This window comes from Bison bison, unplaced genomic scaffold (genome assembly GCF_000754665.1).
Source record: "Bison bison bison isolate TAMUID 2011002044 unplaced genomic scaffold, Bison_UMD1.0 scf7180017864085, whole genome shotgun sequence".
Classification (NCBI taxonomy): Eukaryota; Metazoa; Chordata; class Mammalia; order Artiodactyla; family Bovidae; genus Bison; species Bison bison.
The window spans coordinates 210,195-228,026 of NW_011494657.1; the positions used below are offsets into that span (position 1 = coordinate 210,195).

The 17,832-nt window shown below is 52.1% G+C and overlaps 1 protein-coding gene across 1 annotated transcript; it reads right to left on the reverse strand.

Annotated features, from left to right (window-relative positions):
- Positions 1 to 13,970: 13,970 nt before the first annotated feature.
- On the reverse strand, positions 13,971 to 17,730 carry LOC104987121 (chromosome unknown open reading frame, human C7orf61). Its single transcript, XM_010837892.1, has 3 exons — positions 16,881 to 17,730; positions 16,275 to 16,601; positions 13,971 to 14,440 (listed from the first exon to the last, which is right to left on the reverse strand). The coding sequence occupies exons 1-3, from the start codon at positions 16,932 to 16,934 to the stop codon at positions 14,207 to 14,209; spliced, it is 615 nt and encodes a 204-aa protein (XP_010836194.1). The 5' UTR covers positions 16,935 to 17,730; the 3' UTR covers positions 13,971 to 14,206.
- Between the last annotated feature and the right edge of the window lie 102 nt (positions 17,731 to 17,832).

Genomic DNA, 17,832 nt, shown 5'->3' on the forward strand with positions numbered 1-17,832 from the left:
CCCACTCCAGTGTTCTTGCCTGGAGAATTCCAGGCGCGGGGGAGCCTAGTGGGCTTCCGTCGATGGGGTCGCACAGAGTTGGACACGACTGAAGCAACTTAGCAGCATGGAATTTAGACAGATGATAACGATGACCCTATATGCGAGAAAGCGAAAGAGACAGAGATAAAGAACGGACTTTTGGACTCTGTGGGAGAAGGCGAGGGTGGGATGATTTGAGAGAATAGCATTGAAACATGTATATTACCATATATGAAATAGATTGTCAGTTCAGGTTCGGTGCATGAGACAGGGGCTTAGGGCTGGTGCACTGAGATGACCCTGAGGGATGGGATGGGGAGGGAGGTGGGAGGAGGGTTCAGGATGGGGAATACATGTACACTCATGATTCATGTCAATGTATGGCAAAAACCACTACAATATTGTAAAGTAATTAGCCTCCAATTAAAATAAATATTTTTTAAAAATATTCATCTATATAAAAAATAAAGATCTATGTTGAGTACCATTTTTTAAAAAAAGGCTTGGGGGATTTACCCTGGACCTCTGGACTGCGGGGCAGAAGATGGGAGCTCTCACCTCCTTCCCTCATGTTCTTTGAGGCAGACCCTTTCAGTTCTCTGAGCCTCTATTTCTTCTTGGGTAAAAGTAGTTTGCGTTCAAGACTTTTGAGGCTCTCCCAAAATGGGTTAACAGTCAACAGAAATGTTTGTGTACCATTTTTAAATTTGTTTTCCCATTCATTGTCTTCCCAAGAAATAATGTGGAAGATCAGATAGAATGGATAGTTACCCATATTTTACAAAAGTTTTCAAGGATCTCAATAGGGAAACTAAAAGGATTTCCAGCTAAAGTCAGGAATAAGAAATTATGCCCATTCCCTCTACTGAAGATCTTCCTCCACTTATGAGGGGGTTATGTTGAGATAAATATGTCGAAAATGCATATATTACACCTAAGCTACTGACCATCATAGCTTAGCCTAGCCTACCTTAAATGTGCTCAGAACACTGACAGGATGAATTTCTGTTGTTGCAGGTCACCAAGTTGGTGGCAATTTGTTACTGCAGCCCCGGAAAACTAATACAACTGAAGAAAAGGTCTGGGCTGCACCTCAGGCTCAGACCACCATCCCCCAGGATCTCATCCACACCTTAGAGCATCTCCATTCCTAGGGGGCTAGGATTGGAGGCTCTATGGTGGGAAAGATTTGGCCATGAAGGATCATCCTTCCTTTGAGGGCTTCTCCAGGCCCCAGAGCACTGCCAAGGAAAACCAGGCCCAAGGCAAGAGGAGAAAGCCTAGGTGGTGGGAGACAAGAGGAGTGTTGGAGGCACTGGGGAGGGAAGCCTGGTACTGGGATCACAGAGGAATAACTGTGGGTGCCTCTGTGGGGAGAAGGAAGCAGGAGCCATGACAGTCCAGATGGAGAGGTGGCCATGGGGAGGCGTGCTGTGTGCAGAGGCTGACAGGGAAGGTTATGTCTAGCCATGCCCATCTAGAGGCCCCCAAGATCTTAACGTTTTGAGTATGACCACCTAGCTGGTCACCAATCATACTCAACAAGTGTCACGTTGTCATGCAACCCAGAAGGGTACTCAAGAAACAGAGGCCTTAGCATTTAGGTTTCCTAAAACCTAAGCTGCTAGAGAGCCCTAGGAATCAGGACCCAGCCCCCTCCCCAAAGGTTATTCCCCCCACACACACACAGTGCCAGTCCTGCAACCTGAGAAAACCCCTCAACGCCCAGTACATTTCCTGCTGGCACCCCAGACTGAAGAAACACTGTTTACTTTGGCAACAAAGGGTTGAGGCTGGGTTGGTTCCTGGCTGAAGGCATAGAGGGGGCTGCAGGCAGGGACTGGGTAGTCCAGCAGGAAGTGAACTTGGGGAAGAAAGAGGCCTTTGATGCCAGTGACCAGTGTGCTGTGACTACAGCACTCAGACCACCTCCACAGTCCCAGGTCCAAAGTCTGCTCCTGGGGGACAGGGAGAGGAGTAGGAAGGACTCACATCCCATAAAGGACTGGGCCAGGGGCCAGAGGTCAGAGAATCCCACCACCCCCTAGCCCAGCAACACTCCCTTTCTCCTCTTTGGGCTTAAGTCTCATCTGTAAAATGGGGGGTTGGGGGGATGGTGAAGACTATACTAGTTTATCTCTGAGCAGCTTCTGTTTCAGACAATATCCCCCAATATCATACACACACCCCTTATTTCAGTCCTTTGCCACCACCCTGGGGCTAGTCCCCTCTCCTTGGCATCTCTTGCAGCCAGCCCCTTCCTCTCTCCTACCCAGGATTCCTACTCTCCCCAGGACTCCAGCATCCACCCTCTTCCCCCAAGGTGGCCTCCCCATCCAGCCCCCTCCAACCTCACTCCCAGCAGCAGCAGCTCAGGCTAACCGGGTAGAGAGCGCATGCCCACACCAGCCAGGTCTACCAGACACAGCAGGAAGCAGCAGGTGTCCTGATACAGCTCAGAAGTGGCAGGTCTTGGGGCATGCTGGATGTTGAAGATCAGCTGCTCCTTGGCAGGAATGAAAGCCCTAGCAGCATAAATTGGGTGCAATGAGAGCTTAAGAAGTGGAAGAGGTCAGATCCTCCGCCAGCAACAAGTTCTGTGCCAGGGAGAGGAAGAAACGTGGGGAGATGGCTGCAGGGACAGCAGGCCAGCCCCGAAGCCTGCTTTGTGCAAATGAGAAAACCCTGTCCCTTCCTCAAAGTTCTTTACTGCTCTAAAGGTTCTACATATTGGTGGACTGTGGAGTTGTGCAGCATACAACCTGCACAGTGGCAAGGGGTGACCGTGAGGGATGGAGGAGGAAGCTCAGAGAGGTGGTGAAAGCAGTGGTCTGTGATAAGGGCACTTGCCTGGCAGACCTGCTTTCCCTCCAGTGTCACTAACTGGAAACATGCAGGAGGTACTGAACCCCTCTAAGCCACCACTTACTGATTTGGAAAATGGGGAGGATGCTTCTAGGGCGACTTGACGTCCCCTTAGGATTAAATAAAGCGACGCAAAGCTCGCTTGACAAGTGCCTCAATGGTGGTGAACCTGGCAATAGTAACCGGACACGGAGAGCTGACAAGAAGTAGAGAGAGGCCGACTGTTCCTGGATCCACGGACATGGTTTCACTAGCTTGTTGAGGAGCTGTTTTAAGTAGAAATTAACTGTCCTGTAAAACCTGTGTCGCCAGTGGCCCGTGTCACCATGGCTGAGCCTGAGTATTTAAGGGTACGGGGTAGAAGCTCCTCCATAATCCTCCATCGGCTAAGGCCGTCGGAGTTGGCGGTTGGGTTGGGGGCAGACAGGCCCTCGGTCCAGGCTCAGGGGTTCACGAAGGTAGGCCTTCCTGTTCGCGGACACCGCCATGAAACCCCACCCCAGCCGCTATCCCTGCCAGAAGGCAGGGAACTCAATCCAGAGGCCCAGGAAGGCGCGGCCAGAGGGCGATGGCGGCGCCGCGGGGATAACGGTGTCTGCGCACCGCAGCGCCTCCTGGAGCTCAGGACCGCGGGGTGGCCGGCAGTCCAGTGCGCTCCGGCTCCACCGCCGCCCCTCTGTCGCCCCCTTCTCCCCTCACCCCCGCAAGACCCCACCCAGCGCTTGGTTCCCTCTGGCCAGGCCTCTTCCCACCCACACCCACCGAACTAGAACGCCTGTCCGACCAGACCCCGGGCGGAGGTGGGAGAGACCCCGCCTTCCTGAGCCACGCCCCTTTCGGACAGAGCGTCGCCCTCTCTTAGGGTGACGTAAGAGTTGGGCAGGTGTTCACGTAGGGCACGACCTTCCCTCATTGGACACTCCTCCTCCCCATTCCACAGTGACTTCAGGGTAAAGTCCAGATTCCTCCCTTCTCCAGCTAGAAATCCCCCTTCTCTACCCGTGTGGAGCCCTCAGCTCCGCAGGCTGGAGCCGGCTATGTCCCGAACCGCTTTCCGTGATCTTCCCTCAGGGCAGCCTCTGGTGCAAGGTCCCCCATCAAACTCATCTCAGGTTAAAATATAGATTCCCAGGTCCCACCTTAACCCTTGGCTTTGAGGCCAGGAATGGGAACTTTTAACAAGCTTCCAGGTGGTTCTGATGTCTCCTAGGCTTCAGAATCTGAATGTTGACATTCCCATTCAAATGGCAGGAGTTCTCAAACTTCAGCAGGCTTGTTAAAACAGGTTGCTGGGCTCCACCCTCAGGGTTTCTGATTTCCAGAGGTCTGGAGTGTAGGGTCTGAGAGTTTGCATTTCTACCTTTCCCTGGGGATGCTGAGGTTGCTGGTCTAGGACCACACTCGAGTACCACTTCTTTAATAATACATTCTGGAGAAGAGTTTCCACCTGTTGTTGATTCACTGGGTACCAAGCCCTTGTGCAAGGCACTCACATTCATGCAGCTGCGTGAAATAAATATTTACCATATTCTCAGGATAAGGAAAGTGAGACTCAGACAAGTTAACTCAGTTGCTCGAGGTCACATAGATAGGAAGGGCAGGTTCAGAACCAGGTCTTTCTGAATCCAAAGTCTCGACTGGCCAGGCCTCCTGTGCACTGCTAGTTATCCCTTCCCAGGGGCTTGTTCTGTCTCTAGACGTCAACCAGGCACTCTCTGAAGCCTGAGAGGTGCAGGATGGGGGGAGGGGGAGCTTTGTAGCCCCTCTCCCACACTGGCTTGAGTTCAAGGTACTGGCTTTTCTGGGAACCAGTACTCTGCTGGGTACCAGCTTTTCTTCCCAAAGAGTTCATAAAGAGAGACTAGAGAAGCCCGTTCCTCATGTGGTCCTGATCTCAGACGGTAAAGAATCCGCCTGCAATGCAGGAGACATGGGTTTGATTCCTCAGTTGGGAAGATTTCCTGGAGAAGGGAATGGCAACCAACTTCAGTATTCTTGCCTGAGAAATTCATGGACAGAGGAGCCTGGCAGGCTATAGTCCATGCAGTTGAAAAGAGTCAGACATGACTGAGCAACTTTCACCTGACCCCTCCTTCCTTCACTGTCCCTCACTTTGGAGTGGAAGTTCCCCTGACTTCTCTCTGATTGGCTCCAGGGTCTCCTGGATGACCTTCAGGGACTAGGAGAAGGAAAGACATTTGGGTGCTGCAGGAAGGGCAGGAGAGAGGCCGGGCCACTGGGTCCGCAGAGGAGAAAGGAGAGGTGGTGCCACACAGGTGCTCGGGCACCTGGTCAGTGCTGCCTGAAGATTTTGCCGAGGCAAGCCCCCTGAGGAAGCCTGTCCTTGGGGGCAAGGACACAGAGGTCGAGTCACAGCTGCTGACAGGGTAGAGAGGTGAGCAGCACATCTCAGTGGGGCCTCAGGTGAAGGGCGGGGTGGTGAGGAAAATAACAAATCTAGGTGGGCTGTTAGGGATGAGGAGTCCCTTCCAGACTTCCTACTCCCATCTACATCAGACCTGGGTTTATCCCTTGTCACTCCCTAACCCCCACTTCTATGGAGTGGGCCAGAGATTGGGGGTCAGCAGCTCGCTCAGGACACTGCTCATTCTCCTCTGTCTCTTCCTCGAAGCCCCCAGCTTTCTGCTTCTCCTCACTGGCTCCTGGGTCATAACCATTCCCTTGGGGAGGGGAGCACAGCCTGGAAAGGGAGTACAGTTGAGAAGCCAGAGACAGGACCCGGGAGGGAGGGAGTCTGAACTCACTGGGTGGGCAGGCTAGGATGCAGTGGGGATGTCCTTCCCGCCTGAGTCTTCCTTCCCTCCCCCAAACATTACTGCCCTGCGCACCCAGATGAGCCCTGGTACATGGCCCTGAACAAAGCCCAGGGGATGGGGGTGGGGGGATGGCGGGGATTCAGGGAAGGTACCTCTCTCTGAGGTAGACAGGAAATCTGAAGGAGAAATGAGAGCAAGCCAGTGAAGAATGTGTCGGAACCACTTTCAAAGCAGAACAGTCAGCATTTGCAAGAGGAAATAAACTGAGACTAGTCAAGCACAGCGGAAGTGACCGCAAGGGACACCTGGAGAGTTGAGGCCAGGCAGGAGGGCAGGCGTCTTGGCCAGACACTGAAGTTTGGATTTCATCCTAAATGCTACAGGATGCCTTGAGAAGATCTTAAATGGAGTGATGATATGCTCTGAGTTACACTAAAATCTCTAACCCCATAAACTTAAAAAAATATATATCTGCATTGTTAAAAAAAAAAATAACCTCAGCCCTGTTGGAATGGCTATAATCAAAAATCAAGAAATAACAAGTGTTGCCCATGAAATGACAGCTACAGACTGGGAGATTATATTTGCAAATGACATCTTCAACAAAGTATTTTATATATACATATATATATATATTACATATAAAGTATTACAGATATATATGTATGTATATGTATATTGCAGGAGATGGCATAGATCACAGAGATCATAAAGAAAGCAAGGAAATTCCAGAAAAACATATACTTCTGTTTCACTGACTACACTAAAGCCTTTGACTGTGTGGATCACAACAAACTGTGAAAAATTCTTAAAAAGATGGGACCTGAAAAAAATGTCAGCGGATTGCATTAATGTCAGTTTCTTGGTGGTGATACTGTACTATAGTCATGCAAGATGTTACCACTGGGGGGAACTGGATGAAGGGTATACAAGAGTTCCATTATTTTTGACGATTGCATATCAGTCCAGATTATTTCAAAATAAAAAGTAAAAACAAAAATGGAGGACTGTGTTAAAATATGTGTAACTCATATCATAAAGGGCTGATGTCCCTCACATATAAAATTTCCAGATAAATAATAATAAAACCAAACATGTATACAACATATAATATGTAGCAAAGACTGTTCTATTTTTGATGCATTAATTCATTAAATTCTCACATTACGGATTTCCCTACTGGTCCAGTGGCTAAGACTCTTCACTCCCAAGGCAGAGGCCCAGGTTTGAAACCTAGTCTGGGTGCTAGATCCTGCACTCCACAACTAAGAGTTGGCATGCTGCAACTAAAAAGAAAAACAAAAGATCCCAAGCCTGTGCTCTGGAGCCTGCGAGCCACAACTAATGAGCCCATGTGCCCTAACTATGGCTTTCCTGGTGGCTAAGCGGTAAAGAACCTACCTGCCCATGCAGAAGACGTAAGAGACTCGGATTCAATCCCTGGGTCAGGAAGATCTCCTGCAGAAGGGAATGGCAATCCAGTCCAGTATTCTTGCCTGGAGAATCCCATGGACAGAGGAGTCTGGCAGGTTGCAGTCCACAGGGCCACACAGAGTCAGACACAACTGAAATGACTTAGCACGCACGCACACCCCAACTATTGAAGCCCGCATACCCTAGAGCCCCTGCTCTGCAACAAGAAAAGCCACTGCAGTGAGAAGCTGGCCCTCTGCAACTAGAGAGTAGCCCCTGCTGTGCGAAACTAGAGAAAAGCTCCCTCAGCAACAAAGACCCATCACAGCCAAAACTAAAGTAAACAAATAAAATTATTTAAAAAAAAAATAGGACCCAGACCATTACTTATTAAAAAAAATCCTCAACTAAATATTAGCAAGTCAAATCCAGCAATAAACATAATGCCCTTCAATCAAGTGGGGTTTATTCTGTGAAAGCAAGAGTGGTTCAAAAATCAGTTAATGTAATTTGCCACACTAAAAGGCTGAAGAAAGAAAATCACTTAATGATATAAATAGATGCAGAAAAACCTTGACAAAACATCTACCATGACAAAACTTCCAGCCACCTAGGAGTAAAAATCAACTCCTTCAAGCTGCTCAAAGGCGTCTGCAAAAAAGCTATAGTCCGTGGGGTCGCTAAGAGTCGGACACGGCTGAGCGACTTCACTTTCACTGTTCACTTTCATGCATTGGAGAAGGAAATGGCAACCCACTCCAGTGTTCTTGCCTGGAGAATCTCAGGGACGGGGGAGCCTGGTGGGCTGCTGTCTATGGCGTCGCACAGAGTCGGACACGACTGAAGTGACTTAGCAGCAGCAGCAGCAGCAACATCATATTTAATGATGAAAAACTGAGCACCTGGCCCCTACAAAAGGAAAAGGCAAGATGTCTGCTCCACCACCCTGCTTCAATGTTATACTGAAAGTCTTAGCGTAAAATGGCAAGATAAGGAAATAAAAGGCATACAGATCAGAAGAAAACTAAAAGATCCCACATGCTGCAACTAAGACCCAGCACAGCCAAATAAATAAATATTTTTAAACATTTTTGTTCTAAAAAAAAAAATTCTTCCCATATCATCTTAATTTTATAGGTGAGGCAGCTAAGGCACAGACAGGTTAAGCAACTTGCCCAAGGCCATAGAGCTAGTAAGTGGCAGAGCCAGCATTCAAAACCCAGCAGTCTGGTTCCAGAATACAAACTCAAACTCTGCAGGTCTCTAGCAAAGACCCACAACCCAGTGGAAGAATTGTCAGGGCGTATAAACAGTAAAGGAAAAGCAAGTGGGTCTTCAACTTAGAGGAGAGAAATCAGAGAAGAGAGGTGTAGACCTCCCTGCACCCAGGGAACCAACCTTGCCCAGCTAGGGCAAGCCCAGCTCAGGCCACACCTCATTACACAAGGCACAGACTCCTCCCTCAACACGAAACGACCAAGCCCTGCCTTCTGACACCTTCCCCTTTACAGCCACCTGCTCCAGGAGGCACTGAGGGAAAGGGAGACAGGCAGAAGGCCAAGCCTGAGCTTTAACGGGGAGATAGACACAGCATCCCAGGTGAGACAGGTGTGGGGTGTGGGGGCTCAGCTTCTGAAACAAAGAAGATGGAGACAGGAAGGGGACAGCCCCCAACTTGGAGATCTTCCAGGCCACCTACCCAGTCCCCTGGACTGACCCAGTAAGCAGAAAGGCAGCTCCAGGAAGGAGTGGACAGCACTGGCAAACTGACTCAGCATGAAGCCATCACCAGGAACGCCTGCTCCCAGGCCTACTGCCCTCCTGGCCCCATGCAAAAGCTCCAGCCCTCTGGGTCCCAGAGGTGACCCCTCCCCTCCCCCTCCCCCCTCAAGTCCTGGTGGATCATGGGCATAGTTGGGGGGCGGGCAGACCAAGGAAGCTAGCCCCACGACAGTCCTAGAGACTAACATCTCATTTGACTGGTGACTTCTTCCCTCGGGTAGAGGTTAGAGAATGCCAGCCCTGCCATCCTATTACGTTCTCCTCTAGTGAATCGAAGTCCTGCCACTCATGAGAGGAGAACGAGAACAAGTTAAAATATAACTACAGAGACCCACAGTATGCACGGGCACATGCTCGTGTGTACTTACAGCTGCACACACACCCAGCCTGCCCGTCTCAGGCCGAGGCCTTCATGCCTGTTCCCAGCCCATGCTGTGGCTCAGGCAGGGCTGGCTCTCCTCCCTGCCTTGGGGCTCAAATACATAAATGAACGAGGCTGAAGGGGAGGGAAGGACAGGGGTAGAAAGAAGATCTGAGGTCCAGGGCTGAGGCTCTGTCTCTGGGTTCAAAGGCTTAAACCGAGAATATTTTACTGTCAACTCTCCCCGTTGAACTTTGAACTGTTAGGAAGCAGAGCTGAGGGAGTTGAAGGCACCACGTGTCGCCAACTCTGAAGAGTTTACAGTGGATAAAGGGACCCCCTGGAAGCTGGCAGGGAGCTGAACAATGAGTCAGTTCAACCCATCATTCTATTTCAAGAGCCTGAGGCCCAAGAAGGTAGAGGGACTCAGTAGAGTCCCGTAGCAAAGAGGCAGCAATACTGAGACCAGGACCAAGGTCTCTCTCTTTTTTTCCAAATTAATTTGTTTGGCTGCACCATGGGGCAACAGGGGATGAGATGGTTGGATAGCATCATCAACTCAATGGACATGAGTTTGAGCAAACTCTGGGAGATAGTGAAGCACAGGGAAGCCTGGCATGCTGCAGTCCGTGGAGTCCCAGAGTCAGACACAACTGAGCAACTGAACACCAGAGGTCTTGGCTGCGGAAAGCAGGTTCTTCACTGGGGCGTGTGAGCTCTTAGTTGGGGCATGCAGGATCTAGTTCCCTAACCAGGAATAGAACTGGGCCTCCTGCATTGAGAGTATGACGTCTTAACTGCTGGACCATCAGGGAGGTCCCAGGACCAAGGTCTCTTGACTCTTGCTCAAGTGCTCTTCCTGCTACTCACTGCACAGGGCATTCTTTGCCAGTTCCAAAAGTAGTGCTCCCTCCACCAGAGGGCTGTTTGCAAAGTGCTTCCCTCGATCTAGGTGAAGATCTACTTTCTGGTTCATCCATCCCTGTTTTAGGCCACGGAGACAGTAACCATAAACTGTAGATCGTAGCCAATAGCATCATAATAGCAGGTGACATTTATTGAGCCCTTGTGGCGTGCCGGTCATCTCCCTGACCCTCGTGACAGACCTATGACAACAGCACTACTGCCGTGCCCACTTCACAAATGAGGAAAGCGAGCCTCAGGGAAGTTAACCAACTTACTCAAGGTTGCACATCCAGGAAGTGTTCATGTAAACCACTTCCCATGCTCTGAACTACTGCATTCCCCCGCTGCCACCCTAGTACACTGATAAACAAATCAATACGATAATTTCGGATACTGATAAGTACCGTGAAAAAAAAAATCATGGTGAGAGTTAGAGGACGACCTTGACAGTGGCTCTCCCCTGATTTCTAGATTGGGTGTGGTCAGGGAAAGAGTCCACGAAGATGTAGCCACATCTGTACCGAGTACAGAGGTGTAAGGAGCCCACAAGGCCAGGATCTGAGAGAAGGGCATTGTAAACAAAGGGGACAGTTTGGGCTTCTTCCCAAGGGTGATGGGAAGCCACTGGAGAATTTAAGTAGGGGAGTGACATGTTTTGCTGTGTAATGAGTAGATTATAGGGGGAATCCCAGGGAAGAAAAGATCCAACAATTTCAGGAAGTCTGAGGGTGAAGGGAGGAGGGGAGATGGGGCAGAAGTGGGAATAGAGCAGGGGTATCTGGGACCAGCACTCTCCTTTGCTCCCCACACTTCCAGGGCGCCCCCTCTCTAATAGGATGGGTTGTAGTTCACTCACTCAGTCATGGCTGACTCTTTGTGACCCCATCGACTGCAGCATGCCAGGCTACCCTGCCCTTCACTGTCTCCCGGAATTTGCTCAAACTCATGTCCATTGAGTCAATGATGCCATCATATCAATCTCATAGGGTTTTGAAAATAAAGACGCTTGGTCCCCATTGGGGCCATCCATAGCCCTACCACTGCTGCCTCATGGAGTCTAACAGCCTGGGGGAAGGTGAAATGCCTGGGGTCTGATGGGGACAAGAAGGCAAGGTGTCCAAGGTGGGATTTTTCTTTTTGTGGCCATGCCACACAGCACGCAGGATCTTAGTCCCCAACCAGGGACTGAACCCACACCCTTTGCAATAGAAGCTCGGAGACTTAACCACGGGACCACAGGGAAGTCCCTTTTTCTTCTTTCTTTTCTTTGACCAACGTGAGATTTTTGCTCAAGACTCTCACCAAGAGGTAGATTTCTCCAGGGGTCACACTGCTACCCACTGTTCTCCACAGGAAAGGGCTGAGTGGGTAGAATCCCACCCCCCACCCCCAACACAAATCTCCACCCCAGGAGATCCTGTATGCCTTCCCTTGAGTTGAGGACTTCTTCCTCACATCCCAACATGGGCCTTCTCCATAGTTCTGGGCTGGATTACTTGGGGTGGGAAGGAAGGAGGCCGCCTGAGTGCACTGAGACACCGAGGAAAAGTCAGTTCCATGGACTTTCCCCCTCCATCCCACCTCCTTTCTCTCCCATAAGTCTCCTGCCTCCACTTGGCCAAGCCCAGACAGGACTCCATCAAGTCTGGAGAGGGAGAGACAGAGGGAGGTGCCAGCAGTTCCCTTGGCTGCTGGCTGAACTCACCTTCTTCCTTCCCTCCCCTCCCAGTCTAAAGACAGAAGAATGGGAGCAGCATTCCTTCCGACAGCCACAAGCCCGTTGGCTCCGGGGCCTGTAGGTACTTGCAAGGCTATTTACCAGTGATCTTCAGGAGCAACCGTCCTTCATCCTCCCCTCCCATCCCTGAAACCTTAGATCCTCAATAGGAGGAGGAGCTCATTTCTAAGGATTTGGTAGTGGAGGGGATGAGGTGGGAGGGCAGATTTTGGACCTTAGACAGTGAGGGACTACTCCAGAGCCCCGGGACCCATTAAACCTCCGGGCTTCCTGGGACCCAGGCCCACCACAGCTTGCTCCACCCCAGAACAGTTCCTGGCACATAATGGAGAAGTGATGAGAGCCCCAGAACTGAGCCACATGTATTAGTGTTTTGAGTCCCTGCCTGGCTTCAGGCTGAACTCAGGACTCATTCCTGGAGAGGTCACGGCAGTCACACATGCAACACCTGTGTGTAACTTACATGTAACATGTCCTCTGTGAGCTAGACTCATTCGTTCGATGAAGGAAAGCGACACGACCTTAAACATGACCTTTCTGTCCCTCAGTTTCCCTCTCTAAAAAATAGAAGTGATAATATGTCATCATAACAGCCATTTGTGAGAATTACTTAGAACAAGACATAAAAATAGTCACAGTGGGTGTTTAATAAGGGGTGGGTGGCATTACCAGGGGTGTAAACGTTGGAGTGCGGTGCACAGCTAACAGGCTCAGGGTAGCAGCGCTGCAGGACACAGGGCAGGGCAGCCCGGGGTTGCTCCCGACTTTGGGGAAAGGCCACCCAGTCCCCCGCCAAGGGGCCCAACTTTGCCAGAGCTGCCGGGGGTGGGGAGCGGGCAAGAGGAGTTTGCTGACTTTTTTACTGAATTCGGTGCTTCCAGCAGACCGTTCCTGGGACTCCTCTCCGGCTCCCAGCTTTGCTCACGCCCGCCCGCCGCCTCCTACTCACAGCTAACCTCCGGCTGAGTGAGACGCCGCCTCACAGCCGTCCCTCCCCCGCTCCTCGGGCCTCTGCTGCCCCCTAGGCTCGGTCGCGGTCGCCAACCCTTGCTCCTTCCTCGACCTCCAAGGCCTGGGGACTCTGTGCTTAGTGGTTCAGTCGCGTCCGACTCTCTGCGACCCCATGGAGTTCAGCCCACCAGGCTCCTCTGTCCATGGGGATTCTCCAGGAAAGAGCACTGGAGTGGGTTGCCGTGCCCTCCTCCAGGGGGAATCTTCCCAACCCAGGGATCGAACCCGGGTCTCCCGCGTTGCGGGCGGATTCTTTACCGTCTGAGCCACCAAGGAAACATCCCTGAATTTTGCCGCCTTGCAAAATACGCTGCTTTAACTTGGGGAGCCACCTCTGCGCCCTCGCGTGGCCGGGCAAGAGGGCAAGCTAAGGAGGGAGAGGGGACTTGGGCCTCCACGGCCTCCCCTCGCTCTCGTGGCCTCCCGCGCCTCAACCTCGCGTCAGATCGCCGCGGACTCCTCCCGCCGCTGGTCCCGAGGCGCCAGGTGGACTTCCAGCTTAGCCCTCCGCCCGCGACCCCGCGGGCCCGGGCCGGGCCCTCTCCCAGCGGCGGCCCCACCTCGCCCCCGGGAACCCTGGGAGATGTAGTTTTCGGTAGCTCTTGGCGGGAGCGGGGTCAGGGGGTGGCCGCCGGCCCTGATGCGTGTCCGCGGCTGTCAAGTGCGGGACCCTGACCCTCGCTGTGGCCCGGCCCAGGAAGGCCGGAGAGGCAGAGCAGTGGGCTGGCTGCGGAGGCGGAGATTCCAGCGCGGTCTTGTTCGGCGAGGGGCCTTGGACAAGCCCCGTAGCATCTGCAACAGTCAGTCTTGCAGGATTTCCAGGGAGAGCGCGGGCTCAGCACCCGGTTCCCAGCGTGTGCTCAATGAACCGGTGCCGATACCTGGTACCGTGACAGGCGGGACAGAGTCCCCAAAGGCCTTCAGCCCTGAGAAGCATGTGGACCCAGGGCCAGACCCCCCTCCACCGCCACACCGCGGCCCCCCAGCAGGTCCAGAGATTACTCCCACACGTGTCCAGGCTGGAGCCTCAGGCACCCTCTCATATCCCACCCAGGTTCCCCTCGTGGCCTCTGGCCACCCACAAACACACTACATCTACTCGGAAATATCTGATATTATTTCCCAACATTTTGATAATTCTTTTTACAAACTGAATAAAAGGAATGAAGGGGAGTGTATGTGGGACCCCCCCGGCCAGGCCTTCAGGTCTTGATGAGAGGTGACAGTGTGACAACTTCTCCTCACTCACAATTCCTGGCCTGCTGCTCTAACCTCTCCCATCAACCTTACTTAAGAGTGAGGTGGGGGCTTTCTGAGGATGTGGGGTTCCCCCTAGAGGGGACTCCGGGCATCCTGTTTCAGACCCTGAGCTGGGTCGGGCTGGGGGCCCATGTGGGCCCGGAGGTGGCGCCGGCGTCGTCTCTCCTGCCGGCGGGCCAGCTGCCGCAGCTGCTTCCGGATGGCCCAAAGCACCAGGTACACTTCCCGCAGCATCGCAGCCTCTCTCGACTCCAGGGGGGACCGGGTCTTCATCTGGGAGGCAACTGAGGTAGAACTCACAGATGACTGTGAAAGAGAGAAGATGAGCACAGGTGAACAGCGTGGTCTAGGGAGAACCTGCTGGTGAAAACACCTGCAGATAAACAGCAAGGCTTGTTTAATACCATCTCTTCTGTCCGGCAACAACTTGGGTACCGCGTCCTCCAGGAAGCCTTCTGGGGCTGTCTCTACTCTTGGGTTTGCCCTGTTACACCACGTATTATACACGATTTGTTCTGTGGACTCATCTGTTTTCAATACCAGCATGCAAATTCTTGGAAGCCAGGGACCATGTCTGACCTACCTTTGAGTCCCCACTAGAGTTCCAGGGAGAAATGAAGGACAGTCTCCAACCCAAAGCTCTCTCCTGAACTCAGGCCTGTATTTCCCACTGCCTCCTAGACATCTCCCTGAAGATATACTTTGACACCTCAACTTATCCTGTCCCAATGCCCTAAACTCGCCACTCTCTTCCCTCAGTCGGCTCTGCTCCCAGTGAATGGCTCCAGCCTGCTTCGACCTCTGTCTGTCCCTCTCCCCTCACCACCACCCAATCAAGCACCTGGCACAACAGTTCTACCTCTTAAATATCCCTCCAACCCATTAGTTTGTTCTACCTGATGCCTCCCTCCCCATCCAGAACATTCTTCCCTGCTGACCCGAACTGCAGCACCTCCAGTGGGTCTTCCTGCCTCTCTGCTCCTGGCCCCTTCTGACCTCCCTCCACAGGGTGCCGGGTGAACTTTTATTTTATTTTTTGACTGCGCTGAGCAGCCTGTGGGATCTTAGTTCCCCAATCAGGGACTGAACCCAGTTTTCAGCAGTGAGAGCTCCGAGTCCTAACCACTGGGCTGCCAGTGAATTCCCAAGGTGAACTTTTAAAAATTATTATTAATGTAGTAATACATTATTCAAAACCAAAATAAACTGACTTGGTAGTGAGCTAGACATTTCCCTTTTTAAAATTAATATTTTGACTTTGAGATCATTGTAGACTCCCATGCACTTGTGAGAAATGAATTCCTTATTCTGTTTACAATAGTAAAATCTTTTGTAAAGATTTTCCCTGGTTTTCCCTCAGTAGTAAAATCTTTCAGATCTCTAGTTCATAGGATATTGACATCAATACAATCCAGGATCTGCATTTTTCTCGTATTTCCCCAGCTCCACTGGCACTCATTTGTGTGTTGTTCTGTGTTGGATTCTACCCAATTTTATATCCTCGGTGCATGTTCATGTATCCAACGACCATAGTGAAGATACAGGAGATTTCCATCCACACAAGGATTCCTCATGTTGCCCTTTTATAACCAATACACCTCCCCCAACTCTCTCTCTGTAGCACAGCCCCTGGAAACCACTAAACCACTAATCGGGTCACCATTTGTCTAATTCTGTTATTTCTGGAATGGTATATAATGTAAGTGGAATCATAGTATATATATATAAGCTTTTGGATTTGTTTTCACTCAGCATAATTCCCTTGAGAGCCATCCAAGTTGTATGTATCAATATTGTTCCTTTTCATGGCTGAGCAGCATTCCAGAGTATGGATATAGCGAAATTTAACCACTCATTCTTTGAAGGACATGTGGGTTGTTTGGGGCTATTATGAATCAAGCTGCTATGAACATCATGTACAGATTTTTGTGTGAACATAAATTTTCGCTTATCTGGGATAAATGCCCAAGAGTACAGTCACCAGGCCATACGATAATTGCATGTTTAGTCTGATAAGAAGTGACCAAACTGTTTTTCCGGTGTGGCCACACCATTTTACATTCCCACCGGCATGAATGAGCAAGGGGGACCTGGGAGGGGAAGGAGGGGCTGCTGGGGACAAAGGGGACATAGTGCTGACCTTCCAGCTGCACATCTGCCAGCCAGACTGCAGGGCGGAGGCCATGAGCATGGAGACGGACTTGACGGCCGCCTGGGGCAGCTGCAACAGTGATCTCCGACGGCGACCCGCCTCCACCACAGCCCCATCCATGGTGGTCTTGGCTAACAGGCAGGGGTCAACCACCTTGGGGGACACATCCATCTTGGAGACCTTAGCCTCCTTGGGGGGTTCAACCAACTTGAAAGTCTCAGACACCTTGAAAGCCTTCTCCGCCTTCAACTCATTTTTCTTGGAGTCAGTATGATCCATGATGACTGACTTAGCTTTGTGTTTCCAGAAGAAAACCTACGAACCAAGACAGGGAGAGGAGGGACAGAAGAGAGGAGGCAGAGCAAGAGAAAACTGTCAGGAGAAGGGAAGGCCCAGAGGAGAAGGGGCAGCTGTGTCCTGGCCTCCCCGCCAGCTATCCCATCCCTCACCTCCTCCCTCCCCGGCTTGTCTGGCCACCGGAGGCCAGGAAGGGCAGGAGGCCAGGTGAGGGAGTGGGGGGTTTCTGTGACCTGGAGGTCACTGACCAGCATCCCCCACCCCAGCATGTCGGGAGAAAGGGGCTCTGAAACTTACCCAGCGGCTAATCTTTTGCCAAATCCATCGGAAGAACTTAATAACCACCGCCATTTCTCCCGCTTACACGAGCCCCAAGAAGGGGGCAGAAATAGCATTTAGTTCAGTGGGGACGGGGAGGGGAGAGGCTGCAGGCCAGTGGCCGCCACCTAAGGGGTCTCTGGGGAACTTCAGGCACAGCAGTGAAGAAAGAAATAGGAATCCAGGAGGAAAGATCCCCACAGTGAGTAATCCTAGGCCCTTCCTCCCCTCCCTGAGACAGGGAGAGGAGACAATAGTGGATGAGAACCCAGAGGGCGAGAGAATTCTAGACCATTGTGAGAGTCTGCCTGGCCCTGACCCCAACCCCCGAGGCCCTTCCAGGACCCCCAGAGCCAATCCCTGTGCCCTCGACCCTCTTTCCCCCAAATCCAAGGAAGGGAAACTCACAGTTAGTGAACACATCCCTGGAGCTCCTAGGGCATTTCCCATGTATGAGCCATGTAACCCCTCCCAGCTGCCCTTCAGGTAGGCATTCTTGTCAGGGCCATTTCACCCAGGAGGAAGCTGAGATTCGGGGAAACCGGGAGAGCCTGCCGAAGTCGTAAATCTAGGGAGCCACAGGGCAGGGAGTCCAAACCCCAAGTCAGCCCCCAGGATCCCGCCCTCGGTAGGTCCCCCCGAGTTCAGGCCGGGGCCCTCCCGAGTGGCGGCTGCTGCTTCCCTGCCTCTCCACTAGATGGGGTCCTTCTCCCCACCTGCCTCTTCCGCCTAGGACTGGAGCTGAGGCTGTCAGGGAGGGGCCTGCTCACCCACAGGGCCCTAGCGTCAGCCAGCTGGGGGTGGAGGCCACGGAGACTGGCCAGGCCTGGCGAGGGCATAGTGTGCCCGGGGAGCCTGGCCCACACCCAGCGTTGAGACAAGGGGCCCATTCAGGGCCCCCCGCCCCGCCCCCAAGCAGCCACCCGGATCC

Bases quoted from the DNA above. Each gene is read 5' to 3' on its own strand.
- LOC104987121 (XM_010837892.1), bottom strand. From the start codon at position 16,934: ATGGCGGTGGTTATTAAGTTCTTCCGATGGATTTGGCAAAAGATTAGC. The intron at 16,602-16,880 runs GTAAGTTTCAGA...CTTGGTTCGTAG, and splicing joins GGCAAAAGATTAGCCGCTGG to GTTTTCTTCTGGAAACACAA. The intron at 14,441-16,274 runs GTCAGCACTATG...TCTCTTTCACAG, and splicing joins GGCAGATGTGCAGCTGGAAG to TCATCTGTGAGTTCTACCTC.